This window comes from Mobula birostris, chromosome 24 (genome assembly GCF_030028105.1).
Source record: "Mobula birostris isolate sMobBir1 chromosome 24, sMobBir1.hap1, whole genome shotgun sequence".
Taxonomy (NCBI): Eukaryota; Metazoa; Chordata; class Chondrichthyes; order Myliobatiformes; family Myliobatidae; genus Mobula; species Mobula birostris.
In genome coordinates, this window is record NC_092393.1 from 60117733 (window position 1) to 60131856 (window position 14124).

At 49.2% G+C, this 14124-nt stretch overlaps 1 protein-coding gene across 2 annotated transcripts in view; it reads right to left on the reverse strand.

The window, feature by feature from the left end:
• hlfa (HLF transcription factor, PAR bZIP family member a) overlaps positions 1–13419 on the reverse strand; it is a 53991-nt gene extending 40572 nt beyond the window's left edge. For both annotated transcript variants that reach the window (XM_072242136.1, XM_072242135.1), the window contains exon 1: positions 12834–13419. In XM_072242136.1, coding sequence (XP_072098237.1) covers positions 12834–12951 — 118 coding nt within the window. In that variant the 5' untranslated portion in view covers positions 12952–13419. The remainder of the gene's footprint in view (positions 1–12833) is intronic.
• Between the last annotated feature and the right edge of the window lie 705 nt (positions 13420–14124).

The following is a 14124-nucleotide window of genomic DNA, read 5'->3' on the forward strand; positions in this document are numbered from 1 at the left end:
GTACAGCACAGAAAATGGCCCTTCAGCCCATCTAGTCCATGCTGAACCATTTAAACTGTCTACTCCCATTGACCTGCACTGGGACCATAGCCCTCCATATCACAACCATTCACGGACCTATCCAAACTTCTCTTAAACATTGAAATCGAGCTTCCACCACTCTGAGTGAAGAGGGTTCCCCTCATGGTCCCTTTAAACATTTCACCTTTCATCCTTAACCCATGACCTCTAGAGGTAGTTGACACACTGACTACACTATAGTCTACACTGGAGGCTGTAGTAGAACAAAGGACCCCACGGAAAATCCTGGCAATTCTGGACAATGTTTCTCACCTTCTGCACGCCACCTTGACTGAACAGAGGAGCACTTTCAGTAATAGACTAAGACAACTGTGCTGCTCCGAAGAGGGCTATATGAGGTCACTCTTACCTTTGGCCATTGGACTTTTTAAATGAGTAAACCTTTAATGATGACCCCTTCCTGTTAGACTGTTTGAGGTAACTTATTTCTTCTCTTTCTTTCTTACTTCTCTTCTACTATTTGTATATCTGTGCACTTGTAATGCTACTGTGACACTGTAATTTTCTTTGGGATCAGTAAAGTGTCCATCTATTTAGTCGCACCCAACCTCAGTGGAAAAATCCTGCTTGTATTAACCCTATCAATATCCCTCATAATTTTGTATACCTCTATCAAATTTCCCCTCAATATTCTACGCTCCAAGGAATAAAGTCTTAACCAATTCAACCTTTCCTTCTAACTCAATTGACCAGACCAGGCAAAATCCTTTAAATTTTCTCCGTCCATTCAACCTCATTTACATATTTCCTGTAGTTAGGTGACCAAAACTGCACACAATACTCCAAATTAGACCTCACCAATGTCTGATACAACTTCAACATAACACCCCATCTCCTGTACCCAATACATTGGTTTATAAAGGTCAATGTGCCAAAAGCTTCCTTTACAACCCTATCTACCTGTGGTGCTGCTTTCAATGAGTTATGGGCCTGTAATCCCAGACTCCTCAGAGCTTCACTGTTCACCGTGCAAGATCTACTGTCGTCGGTCTACCGAAGTGCAGAACCTCACATTTGTCTCCAGTAAGTTGTATCGGAAACACAGATTGCACAATGTTGGAATCGCACTGTTTACAGTATGACTGTATAAATGTGACATGTCTGTCCTAGCGACAGACAGTTTCACAGATTCCCCCATTGGGATTGTCCAGAATTAGAATCACACACTATCACTGTCCTATACAATAAACTGAGCCCAGCGTTACTAGCACTCTGATTTATATTAAAGTCCATGTCACTATTAGGACAGGGACAATGTTCAACAATGACCACTACGTACAAATTCTCACAGTAAAACAGTCCATTTTAAAAAGCACACACAGTATCATTGTATGCAGTGTTGGTGACTTACCTACAGGAAAGTTATCAATAAACATAGAAAACCTACAGCACAATGCAGGTCCTTTGACCCACAAAGTTGTGCCGAACATGTCCCTACCTTAGGAATTACTAGGCTTACCTATAGCCCTCTATTTTACTAAGCTCCACATACCTATCCAAAAATCTCTTAAAAGACCCTGTCGTATCCGCCTCCACCACCGTTGCCGGCAGCCCATTCCACACACTCACCACTGTCTGCGTAAAAAACTTACCCGACATCTTCTCTGTACCTGCTCCCCAGCACCTTAAACCTGTGTCCTCTTGTGGCAGCCATTTCAGCCCTTGGAAAAAGCCTCTGGCTATCCACACAATCAATGCCTCTCACCATCTTATACACCTCTATCAGGTCACCTCTCATCCTCCGTTGCTCCAAGGAGAAAAGGCCGAGTTCACTCAACCTGCTTTCATAAGGCATGCTCCCCAATCCAGGCAACATCCTTGTAAATCTCCTCTGCACCCTTTCTGTGGTTTCCACATCCTTCCTGTAGTGAGACGACCAGAACCAAGCACAGTACTCCAAGTGTGGTCTGACCAGGGTCCCATATAGCTGCAACATTACCTCTCAGCTCCTAAATTCAATTCCATGATTGATGAAGGCCAATACACCATACGCCGCCTTAACCACAGATTGAAAGAGTGGAGAGAACATTTCAAAGTAAATTTATTATCAAAGTATATATATACATATACATACATACTTGTCACCATATACAACCCTGAGATGTATTTTCTTGCGGGCATACACAATAAATCTATAGAATAATAACCACAGTAGAATCAATGAAAGACCGCGCCAACAGGATGGACAACCAATGTGCAAAAGATAACAAACTGCAAATACAAAAAGAAAAATAAATAAGTAAATAAGCAATAAATATTGAGAACAAGAGATGAAAAGTCCTTGAAAATGAGTCTCTAGATTGTGGGAACAGTTCAGCGATGGGGCGAGTGAAGTTATCTATCTGGTTCAAGAGCCTGACGGTTGAGGGATGATAACTGTTCCTGAACCTGGTGATGTGGGACCTGATGGTTGAGGGGTGATAACTGTTCCTGAACCTGGTGCTGTGGGTCCTGACGGTTGAGGGGTGATAACTGTTCCTGAACCTGGTGGTGTGGGTCCTGACGGTTGAGGGGTGATAACTGTTCCTGAACCTGGTGGTGTGGGACCTAGTGGTTGAGGGGTAATAACTGTTCCTGAACCTGGTGGTGTGGGACCTGATGGTCGAGGGATGATAGCTGTTCCTGAACCTGGTGATGTGGGACCTGGTGGTCGAGGGATCATAACTGTTCCTGAACCTGGTGGTGTGGGACCTGGTGGTTGAGGGGTGATAACTGTTCCTGAACCTGGTGGAGTGGGACCTGATGGCTGAGGGGTGATAACTGTTCCTGAACCTGGTGGTGTGGGACCTGATGGTTGAGTGGTGATAACTGTTCCTGAACCTGGTGGTGTGGGACCTGATGGTTCAGGGGTAATAACTGTTCCTGAACCTGGTGGTGTGGGACCTGATGGTTGAGGGGTGATAACTGTTCCTGAACCTGGCGGTGTGGGACCTGATGGTTGAGGGGTGATAACTGTTCCTGAACCTGGTGGTGTGGGACCTGATGGTTGAGGGGTGATAACTGTTCCTGAACCTGGTGGTGTGGGACCTGACGGTTGAGGGGTGATAACTGTTCCTGAACCTGGTGGTGTGGGACCTGACGGTTGAGGGGTGATAACTGTTCCTGAACCTGGTGGTGTGGGACCTGAAGGTTGAGGGGTGATAACTGTTCCTGAACCTGGTGGTGTGGGACCTGATGGTTGAGGGGTGATAACTGTTCCTGAACCTGGTGGTGTGGGACCTAGTGGTTGAGGGGTAATAACTGTTCCTGAACCTGGTGGTGTGGGACCTGATGGTTGAGTGGTGATAACTGTTCCTGAACCTGGTGGTGTGGGACCTGATGGTTCAGGGGTAATAACTGTTCCTGAACCTGGTGGTGTGGGACCTGATGGTTGAGGGGTGATAACTGTTCCTGAACCTGGCGGTGTGGGACCTGATGGTTGAGGGGTGATAACTGTTCCTGAACCTGGTGGTGTGGGACCTGATGGTTGAGGGGTGATAACTGTTCCCGAACCTGGTGGTGTGGGACCTGATGGTTGAGGGGTGATAACTGTTCCTGAACCTGGTGGTGTGAGTCCTGAGGCTCCTGTACCTCCTTTTGATGGCAGCAGCGAGAAGAGAGTCTGACCTGGGTGGCGGGGTCTCTGATGATGGATGCCGCTTTCCTGTGACAGTGTTCCTTGTAAGTATGCCCAGTGGTGGGGAGGGCTTTATCCGTGATGGACTGGGCCATTTCAGACTAATTCTGTTGGATTTTCCGTTCAGGGCATTGGTGTTTCCATACCATTTTTGATGCAGCCAGTTAATATAATCTCCACCACACATCTATAGATGAATATCAAAGTTTTAGATGCCAATAAGGGAGTCAGGTGCTGCTGTGCTTTCTTTGCAACCGTACTTCTGTGCTGGGCCCAGGACAGATGCTCTGAACTGATAACCTCGAGGAATTTGAAGTTGTTGACCCTCTCCAGCTCTGATTCTCTAGTGAGGACTGGTTCACGGACCTCTGGTTTCCCTCTCCTGAGATCAATAATCAGCTCCTGGGTCTTGCTGACATTGAGTGAGAGGTTGTTGTGGCACCACTCAGCCAGATCGCCCTCCTGTACGCTGATTCATCACCACCTTTGATTCAGCCTGTGACAGTGGGGTCATCAACAAACTTGAATATAGCACTGGAGCTGTGCTTAGTCATGCAGTCATAAGTGTAAAGTGAATAGAGCAGGGGGCTAAGCACACATCCCTGTGGTGCACCTGTGCTGATGGAGATTGTGAGGAGATGTTGTTGCCAATCTGAAATGACTGTTGTCTACAAGTGAGGAAGTCCAATTGCGCAAGGAGGTATTGAGGCCAAGGCTTTGAAGCTTATTGATCAGCTTTGAGGGGGTGATGGTATTGAATGCTTTACTTTATTGTCGCCAAACAATTGATACTAGAGCGTACAATTATCACAGCGATATTTGATTCTGCACTTCGCGCTCCCTGGATCACAAATCGATAGTAAATATTAAAAATTTAAATTATAAATCGTAAATAGAAAAGGGAAAGTAAGGTAGTGCAAAAAAAAACCGAGAGGGAGGTCCGGATATTTGGAGGGTACGGTCCAGATCCGGGTCAGGATCCATTCAGCAGTCTTATCACAGTTGGAAAGAAGCTGTTCCCAAATCTGGCCGTACGAGTCTTCAAGCTCCTGAGCCTTCTCCTGGAGGGAAGAGGGACGAAAAGTGTGTTGGCTGGGTGGGCCGTGTCCTTGATTATCTTGGCAGCACTGCTCCGACAGCGTGCAGTGTAAAGTGAGTCCACGAACGGAAGATTGGTTTGTGTGATGTGCTGGGCTGTGTTCACGATCTTCTGCAGCTTCTTCCGGTCTTGGACAGGACAACTTCCATACCAGGTTGTGATGCACCCTAGAAGAATGCTTTCTATGGTGCATCTATAAAAATTAGTGAGGGTTTTAGGGGACAGGCCAAATTTCTTCAGCTTTCTCAGGAAGTAAAGGCGCTGGTGGGCCTTCTTGGCAGTGGACTGTACTTGGTTGGACCAAGTCAGGTCATTTGTGATATTGACCCGAGGAACTTAAAGCTTTTGACTTGTTCCACTTGTGCACCACTGATGTAAATGGGGTCGTGTGGTCCGCTACTCCTTCTGAAGTCAACAACCAATTCCTTGGTCTTGCTGATGTTGAGGGATAGGTTATTGTCTTCACACCATGCCACCAGGTTCTTAATTTCCTCTCTGTACTCAAACTCATCAGTACCCGAGATACGGCCGACAATTGTGGTGTCATCAGCAAACCTATGTATTGAGTTTGATGGAAACTTGGCTACACAATCATGGGTGTACAGTGAGTACAGCAGGGGGCTGAGTACACAGCCTTGTGGGGCACCTGCGCTCAGAGTGATTGTAGAGGAGAGCTTGTCCCCTATTTTTACAGCCTGGGTCCTGTCTGTGAGGAAGTTGAAGATCCAGCTGCAGGTCTGAGTGATTGTAGAGGAGAGCTTGTCCCCTATTTTTACAGCCTGGGTCCTGTCTGTGAGGAAGTTGAAGATCCAGCTGCAGGTCTGGGTGCTAAGGCCCAGGTTCCGGAGCTGAGGAATCAGTTTATTTGGAATGATGGTATTAAAGGCATTGAAGGAATATTAAAGGAATACTGAACTGTAGTTGATAAAGAGCATCCTGATGTGTGCACCTTTGCTGTCCAGATGTTCCAGGGTTGAGTGAAGAGCTAAAGAGATGGCATCTACTGTGGACCTGTTGCTCCGGTTGGTAAATTGGAGCGGAGTCAAGTCACTCCTCAGGCATTAGTTGATGTGTTTCATCGCCAACCTGTCAAAACATTTTATCACTGTGAATGTAAGTGATGATAGTCATTGAGGCAGATAACCATGTTCTTCTTAAGCACCGGTATAATTTTGGATGCTGTCAGTGCTCGAGGACCTGAGTGAGGGGAGATTTGATAGAGGTATACAAAATTATGAGGAATACAGATAGGGTAAATGCAAGCAGGCTTTTTCTAGAGTAACACACACAAAATATCGATATGTGTAACTAGGGGCCGTGCACAATCCGGATTTGATGGGGACAGCCGTGAAGCGCAGAGGAACATCTGGAGTAACTTCTGAAATGCCTGCTTCGCTGCCGCCGCTACTGTGTGATCGAGAATCTCCGGAGGCGAAGGCCCCAAATCTTCGGCTTTGCGTATCGCCTGTTGCTGGGGCCGGGGTCGAAAGACTCGGCAGAGATGGTGCTTGGTGTCAGAGAGCCGGTCAGAGGCTCAGAGTTTTTCGGACGGACTCGGAGTCAGACTGTGGTCGGATGCTTCCAGTATGCTGCATCGGCAAGTTGGCTGTGCTGGAGGTTTACTGTCTGCGTGAGATGATAGGACTTTCGAGAGACTCTGAGATTTTTACTGTACCATGGTCTGTTCTTATCAAATTACAGTATTGCTTTGCACTGTTGTAACTATATGTTATAATTATGTGGTTTTTGTTAGTTTTTAAGTCGGTTTGTCATGTGTTTTCGTGATATCATTCTGGAAAAACATTTTTACCATTTCTTAATGCATGCATTACTAAATGACAATAAAAGGGGATTGTGTGTCCTCATAATCATAATCATAAATGCTGGACAAACTCAGCAGGTCAGGCAGCATCTATGGAGAGGAATAAACAGTCAACTTTTCGGGCTGAGAACCTTCTTCGGGACTGGAAAGAAAAGGAGCAGAGCCAGAATAAGGTGGTAAGGGGAAGGGACTCATTACAGGCTGGCAGACACCGACCTTGTGTGAGACTGGACCTAGAGGTCATGGGATAAGGGTGAAATGTGAAATGTTTAAGAGGATCCTGGGGGGGGGGGAAGGGGACTTCTTCACTCAAGTGGGTGGTAAGTGTGGAAGGAGCTGCCAGTGGAAGTGATAAATGTGGGTTGGATTGCAGCAATTAACATAAGTTTGAATAAGTAGTGGATGGGAGGGGTGAGGATGACTATGATTCCAGCAGTGGGATGATGGGACCAGGCACGATAATAGCTCGGCACAGACTAGATGGGCTGAATAGCCTGTTTTGTGCTGTATTGTTCTATGATTGCCTCACATTAGAACAAAATGATATCACAGCACGACAGTCTCCTATCAAAAACACAGATTCACCACGTGCTTTACAGTGTACTTGGGGGTCCACATCCATAGATCGCATGAAGTTGCCACGCAAGCTGATAGGGTGGTCAAGAAGGCGTACGGTGTGTTGGACTTCATTAGTCGGGGCACTGGGTTCAAGAGCCACGAGGTAATGTTGCAGCTCTTTAAAACCCTGGTTAAACCACACTTGGAGTACTGTGTTCAGTTCTGGTTGCCTCATTATAGGAAGGATGTGGAAGTTTTAGAGAGGGTGCAGAGGAGATTTACCAGGATGCTGCCTGGATTAGAGAGGATGCAGAGGAGATTTACCAGGATGCTGCCTGGATTAGAGAGCATGTCTTATTAGTATAGGTTCAGCGAGCTAGGGCTCTCTTCCTTGAAGTAAAGGAAGATGAGAGGTGATTTGATAGAGGTGTACAAGATAGTAAGAGGCACAGATAGAGTGGACAGCCAAAGACTTTTTCCCAGGACGGAAATGGCAGATACAAGGGAGGATAACTTGAAGGTGAAAATATAGGGGGATGTTCGAGGCATGTTTCTTTCATCAGAGAGAGAGTGGTGTGTGCGTAGAATGCCCTGCTGGGGTCGTGGAAGAGGAAGGTACATTAGGAGCATTTAAGAAGCTCTTAGATAGGCACATAGATGAAAGAAAAATGGAGGCCTAGAAGGGTTAGGTTGATCTTAGAATAGGTTAAAAGACTGGCACAACATCATGGACCGAAGGGCCTGTAGTGTTCTATGTTCTACAATCTACGTATCCGGAACAGAAACGAGTGTTACTATCACTCGCCGTTATAGGGCAACTGCCCCATGTCCGAGTCAGAAAACATAGGTGACATCCCTATTCAGATCCCACAGCATCAGGAGGTGACTGCTCGTGACAAGGATCAGACTATAACGTACACACACACCATCAGAATCACAAACTGTCCCAACATGACAGACCCTCATCCAGTAACACGAGGGTCATAATACCTGAGAGGATCAGAGCTGTAGGGCACAGCAGCAGCCCTTCCAAAACACACCAGATCCCATTTGACCCCTGTGCCCACAGTGAGACCACGTCCTTCTGTACATCTTACACTCACACATCTCTAGTTGGTCATTCTTTGCCATTTACAGTTTTTCTGAAATTCTGTTCTTTTTTTTTTATTTTCCTGTAGATGCCCGCAAGAAAACAACCTCTAGATAGTAGATAGTTCCTTAAAGTTGTTATAGCTGGGGGTGGTAATGGGGACAAGCTCCTACTATCTATTGAATGTTCCCAACGCTTCTCAAATGGGCAATGACAATGACAACTGACCCAGCTCCTGGCCTTCACATTTGGGTACTAAGCCCAGCAGAACCATGTCTACTGACGGGAGAAGGGGAAAGGTGGGTCACTGGTACTTTAAAACATAGAAGATAGGTGCAGGAGTAGGCCATTCAGCCCTTCGAGTCTGCACTGCCATTCAGTACGATCATGGCTGATCATCCAACTCAGAACCCTGTACCTGCCTTCTCTCCATACCCCTGATCCCTTTAGCCACAAGGGCCATATCTAACTCCCTCTTAAATATAGCCAATGAACTGGCCTCAACTGTTTCCTGTGGCAGAGAATTCCACAGATTCACCACTCTCTGTGTGAAGTTTTTCCTCATCTCGGTCCTAAAAGGCTTCCCTTTATCCTCAAACTATGACCCCTCATTCTCGGCAGAAGGGGCATGTCAGCCGTGGCTGGTAGCCCATCTAGGAGAAGGAAAACTCTGATCTCAAACCTCTGCTACCTTGCAGCTGTATCCACCCACGGGGAAGCTTCGGGAGTAAAACCAGAGGGAAAAATCCGGAGCTGGACTCCCTAAGGCAGTCCTACATTGAGATCAAACTGATGGGCAGCTCCTGCGACACTGCCAGTGCCAAACTGCATCGGTCTCTGCCGTTCCTCTGGGTTCGTCAGATGTGTGGAGAGGGGGAGCTTGATACATTGGGCAACAGCTCGCTCTCTGTATCGTACTGACCAGGATTGTGTATCTAGACAGCCAGGGCACAACATCCATGGCTGACCCTGACTGACGGAGGCCTCAAAGGTAGTATATGGTGATATACACATACATACTTCGATAATAAATTTATTTTGAACTTTATATCTCACCTATGCAAGGTCTGTTAAACATACTGACTGTATCTGATCCAGCACCTACTCAGGCAGTCAGTTCCTGATATCAGCCTCCCTCTGTGTAAAAAAAAACACACGCACCTCTCAGATCCCCATTCAAACTCCTTCCCTTACACCTACGCCCACCCGATACGATTATCATGCAAAAATACTTTGGCTACCTGTGCCTCTTATAATCGTATATACTTCTATCAAGTCCGCCTTCAATCTCCTTTGCTCCAGGGAACGTGACATTCTCAAACAGAACACAAGGAGTGTGTGTGCTCTCCCTGTGTGACCACAGGGGCTTAGTCCGAGTCTCCCGCTTTTCTCTCACATTCCAAAGACGTATGGGTCAGGGTTACTGAGCTGTGAGCTCACGATGTTGCGCAGTAATAGCACGGCAAAGCCTGCGGGCTGCCCCCAGCACATCCTCGAACCATAATGGTCACTGACACAAACGACGCATCTCACTGGACAGGTGACAATTAAAGCCAATTTTTTAACATCTGGAAACAAGCTGAGCCCGTCACTGAAATCCTCCGGCCCCAGCGACATCTCACCGCATTTCCTCAGGATTCCCTCCCCGTGCCAGGAACAGTCCAGCAGCAGAACCACACAGCGTCATCAAGGCTTAAAAAGATTAAAGATGAGCTTTGTTTGTCACATGTACATCGCAGCACCGAAACGCACAGTGAGATGCCTCATTTGTGTCAAGTCAAACCAGCAAGGATTGGGCTGGGGGCAGCCCACAAGTGTTGCCACACTCCCGGTGCCAACATCGCATGCCCACAACTCACTACCCCTAACCCATGCACCTTTGGAGTGTGGGAGGAAACCAGGGCACCTGGAGGAAACTCACACAAACATGCAAACTCATGTCAGGCAGCAGCAGGAACTGAACCCCGATCGGTGCCCGCAGGCACCGTAAAAGGGCTACACTAACCGCTGTGTAACCACCTAGAGCATAATTATCCCATAAAAGAATAACAAAGTAATGGTGACAAAGTACTCCAACCAAATATTCAAGGGCCATTCTGCACTAGGGTTACACAATATCAGTGTATCACAAAAACACCTTATCATTCTCATATCAGGACTGCAGAGGAAAGGGTCAGAAAGTTCTTACTCGGGCTTCTGTCCTCTTCCTTTCTGGTCCTGATGAAGGGTCTCGGCCTGAAATACCATCTGCTCATTCCTCTCCACAGATGCTGCCTGACCTGCTGAGTTCCTCCAGCTTCTGGTGAGAGTTGCTCGAGAATTACTATCACAGAGGTTCCTGAAGGTTGTTACAGGTAGTGGGGACAAGCTCCCACGACCTATTAAATGCGCCCAATGGCGTGCATCTCAAACAGCCTCTGACAACCACGTGCAGCTCCTGGCCTTCACATGTAGCTACGAAGCCCAGCAGAAATATTTCTACTGACTGGAGAAGGGGCAAAGGTGGTTAACTGGCACCTTAGAATCAGTTGCTTTGGGCAGGTGGGGCTCATCAGCCATTGTTGGCAGATCATTTAGGAGATGGATCTCAAACCTCTACTGCCTTGCGGCTATACCCACTCATGGGGAAGGCTTTGGGGGTAAACAGTTAGTAAACTTTAAGGCAGGTAGTCCTACCTTGAGTTCAACTCTGACTGGCAACTCCTGGTGCCAAACAGTATCGGTCTCTGTTGTGACTTTGGATTCATGAGCTGTGTGGAGAGGGGGAGCCTGGGACACAGGCAACAGCCTGCTCCCCGTATTGTACTGCCCCGGCTGGTGTATCACAGACAGCTGGGATGCAGCATCCATGGTCGATCCCAACCAGTGAAGGACCTTACCACATGTGACATAAAGCATTTAATAGGGAGTGGGAGCTTATCCCCACCTCCCCCCACCCCCGGCTATACCAGTAAGGACGTCACATGTACATCAAAGCACATGGTGAAGTGTCGTCGTGTCAGCGACCAACACAGTCCGAGGAGTGTGCGGGGGGCGAGGGGGTGGCAGCCCGCTAGTGTCGCCGTGTTTCTGGCGCCAACGTAGCACGCCCACAGCTCACTGACCCCCAGCTGTACGTGTCTGGAACGTGGAGCTCCCAGAGGGGCCCACACGGCCACCCAGGGAAAATACAACCGGCTCACAGACGGCAGCACGAATCAAAGCCCGATCGGTTATTGTCGGCACCGTGAACCGATTGGGCCAACCGCTGTGCTACCGTGCCTCCAGCGATACGAACACAACACTTCATAGAAAGACAGTCAGGCATTACATGGTGGCGTAAGTACGGGGAGAACACAGTCAGAGCACTGAAAAGTGTTTCAGGGAGACGGAGTTGCTGTGGGACCTCACTGTATTTTCCTGCATTTGGACAATTGCCAGAATTTGAATCACACTATGATGCTGGTTACAATCCTTCACTAGTTCCACAGGTTCAGCAGAGATGGTAGTGCACTTGGGTCTCCACGGTTTTAGATTATAATCTTGCACTGACATCACACGATATCCATGATTTGTTTCTGACATATGCAGTGAAATGCCCGTTTGCGTTAACACCCAACACCACCTCACGACGTGCTGGGGGGGGCGGCAGCCCGCAGGTTCCCGCGGACGTCCACCGCGTTTGTCAGAGTAACAACAACAACAACAACCCGACTTCCAGCAGCCTACAGGGCAACATCCCAGGTTGGCATCCCACGTGAGGGTGGCCTCCCTCCGCAACATTATACACTGCTTCCTCCCCAGCCTGGCAGTAGATCAGTTTCTATCCTGGGGGTCCAGTCTGACCCTGGGTCCCTTGTGCCAGTGATCCTAACCCTAACACCACACACCCTCTCCTCCTCATCTCCACACACCCCTTCGCCGCCTCCTTCCCCACTCCTCCCCAATCCATCTCTCCCCACCCTCAGTACCTCACACACCCTCTCATGTCCACACCCCTTCACTTCCTCCCCCAATCCCTGTCTCTCCCCACCCTCAGTACCTCACCCGCTCCTCCACAATCTGAACACCCTCCCCACAGTTCCCTTTCTCCCCTACCCCTCCCTCTGGACCCACCCCCTCTCCTTCCTCCACCACACTACCCCTCCATTTCCCTTCCTCCCCTCCTCCATCAGCAACCCTTTCACTGTCTTCCACTCCTCCCCCTGTATCATCTCTTCCCTTCCTTTTCCACCTTTCTCTCCCTCCCTCCTCTATCGCTCCTCCCTCTAACCCTTAACTCACACCCTCCCTACCCCTCTCCCTCCCTCCTCCCCCTCCCATCCACCCCAACCCCCCTCCCTCAACCTCCACTCCTACCAATTCAGTCTCCCACCCCCTCCCTCTCCCGCCCACCTTCCCCCTCAGCTGCCAGCCCTCCCTCTCCCTCCTCCATCACCTCCCCCTCACCGCCCACCCCCACCACACAACCCCGCCGTGTCACCGCTCGCTGCCCCCCACCCCGTGTCACCCCTCGCTGCCCCCCACCCCGTGTCACCCCTCGCTCCCCCCACCCCGTGTCACCCCTCGCCGCCCCCACCCCGCTCACCATCGTCCTGCCGCGGCGGCAGTTTGACCGGGTTCTCCAGCAGCGACTTGAGGACTCCGTGCGTCGCCGGCACGAACCGGGAGTTGAGGGCGACCGGGACCGGGACCGGGCGGGACATCTCCGGGCGGCTCCGTTCGCGGGGGCTCGGTCGTGTGGGAGACGGACAGCGGCGGCTCTGCACTCGGCTGGAGATCCCCTCAGTCCTCGCCCATCCGCTCCCCCCAAGAAAAACCCTTACGTCAAGGATCTGGGGTCGAATATTCCGCTTCTCTTTTCTCCCTCTATCTATCCAGCTCTCTCTCTCGCTCCTGCACTAAACGGCTGTGCCAGCGAGCGAACACATTGACGCTTCTCTCTCCCCTGCAGAAAATCCAAGTCATGTGAATGAGGCGGAGTTGACCCACTTTTGGCCAATCGCTCGGCGCCGCTCGCTGTAAACTTCTGCCTTTCGCCGCCGCTCACATTGGTCACCATGTGCGCCCTCCCGGCTCCGCAAAACCCCCGTGGCCCTGGGCGCTGCGGTTCGAACTCACGCCGGCGACAGACCTCTTCCCGCTCGCTCACCCACTCGGGAGAGGCGCCCTGATCGCACACATTGCCGGCGTGAGGTCCTGTTGTGAGCGCCGATGGAAACGTCGTCTGTTTATTCCCTCTCCGTAGACGCTGCCTGACCTGCTGAGTTCCTCCAGCATTTTGTGTGTGTGTTACCCCCGATTTACAGTGCCGCAGGCTTCCAGATGTCTTGGACAATGGCTCCCATCCACTACATAATGTACTGGGTGGGCACAGGAGTACATTCAGCCAGAGACTCATTCCACCGAGATGCAACACAGAGTGTCATAGGAAGTCATTCCTGCCTGTGGCCATCAAACTTTACAACTCCTCCCTCGGAGGGTCAGACACCCTGAGTCGATAAGCTGGTCCTGGATTTATTTCATAATTTACTGGCATAATTTGCATATTAGTATTTAACTATTTATGGTTCTATTACTATTTATTATTTATGGTGCAACTGTAACAAAAAATAATTTCCCCTGGGATCAATAAAGTATGACTATTATTTCAGAATCTGAAGGGCAGGAGAGAGGTGGAAAAGCTGAAGGGCTGAGGAAGGAATCTAGTAGAGGGGACTGGACCATAGAAGGAGACGAAGGGGAGGTGATAGGCAGGTGAGGAAGGGATGAGAAGGTAACGGGTAATTGAAAAAAGAGGGAAGGGCAGGGGGAATAAATTATCAGAAGTTGGAGAAATCAATGTTTGAACTGTCAGGTTGGAGGCTACTCAGACAGAA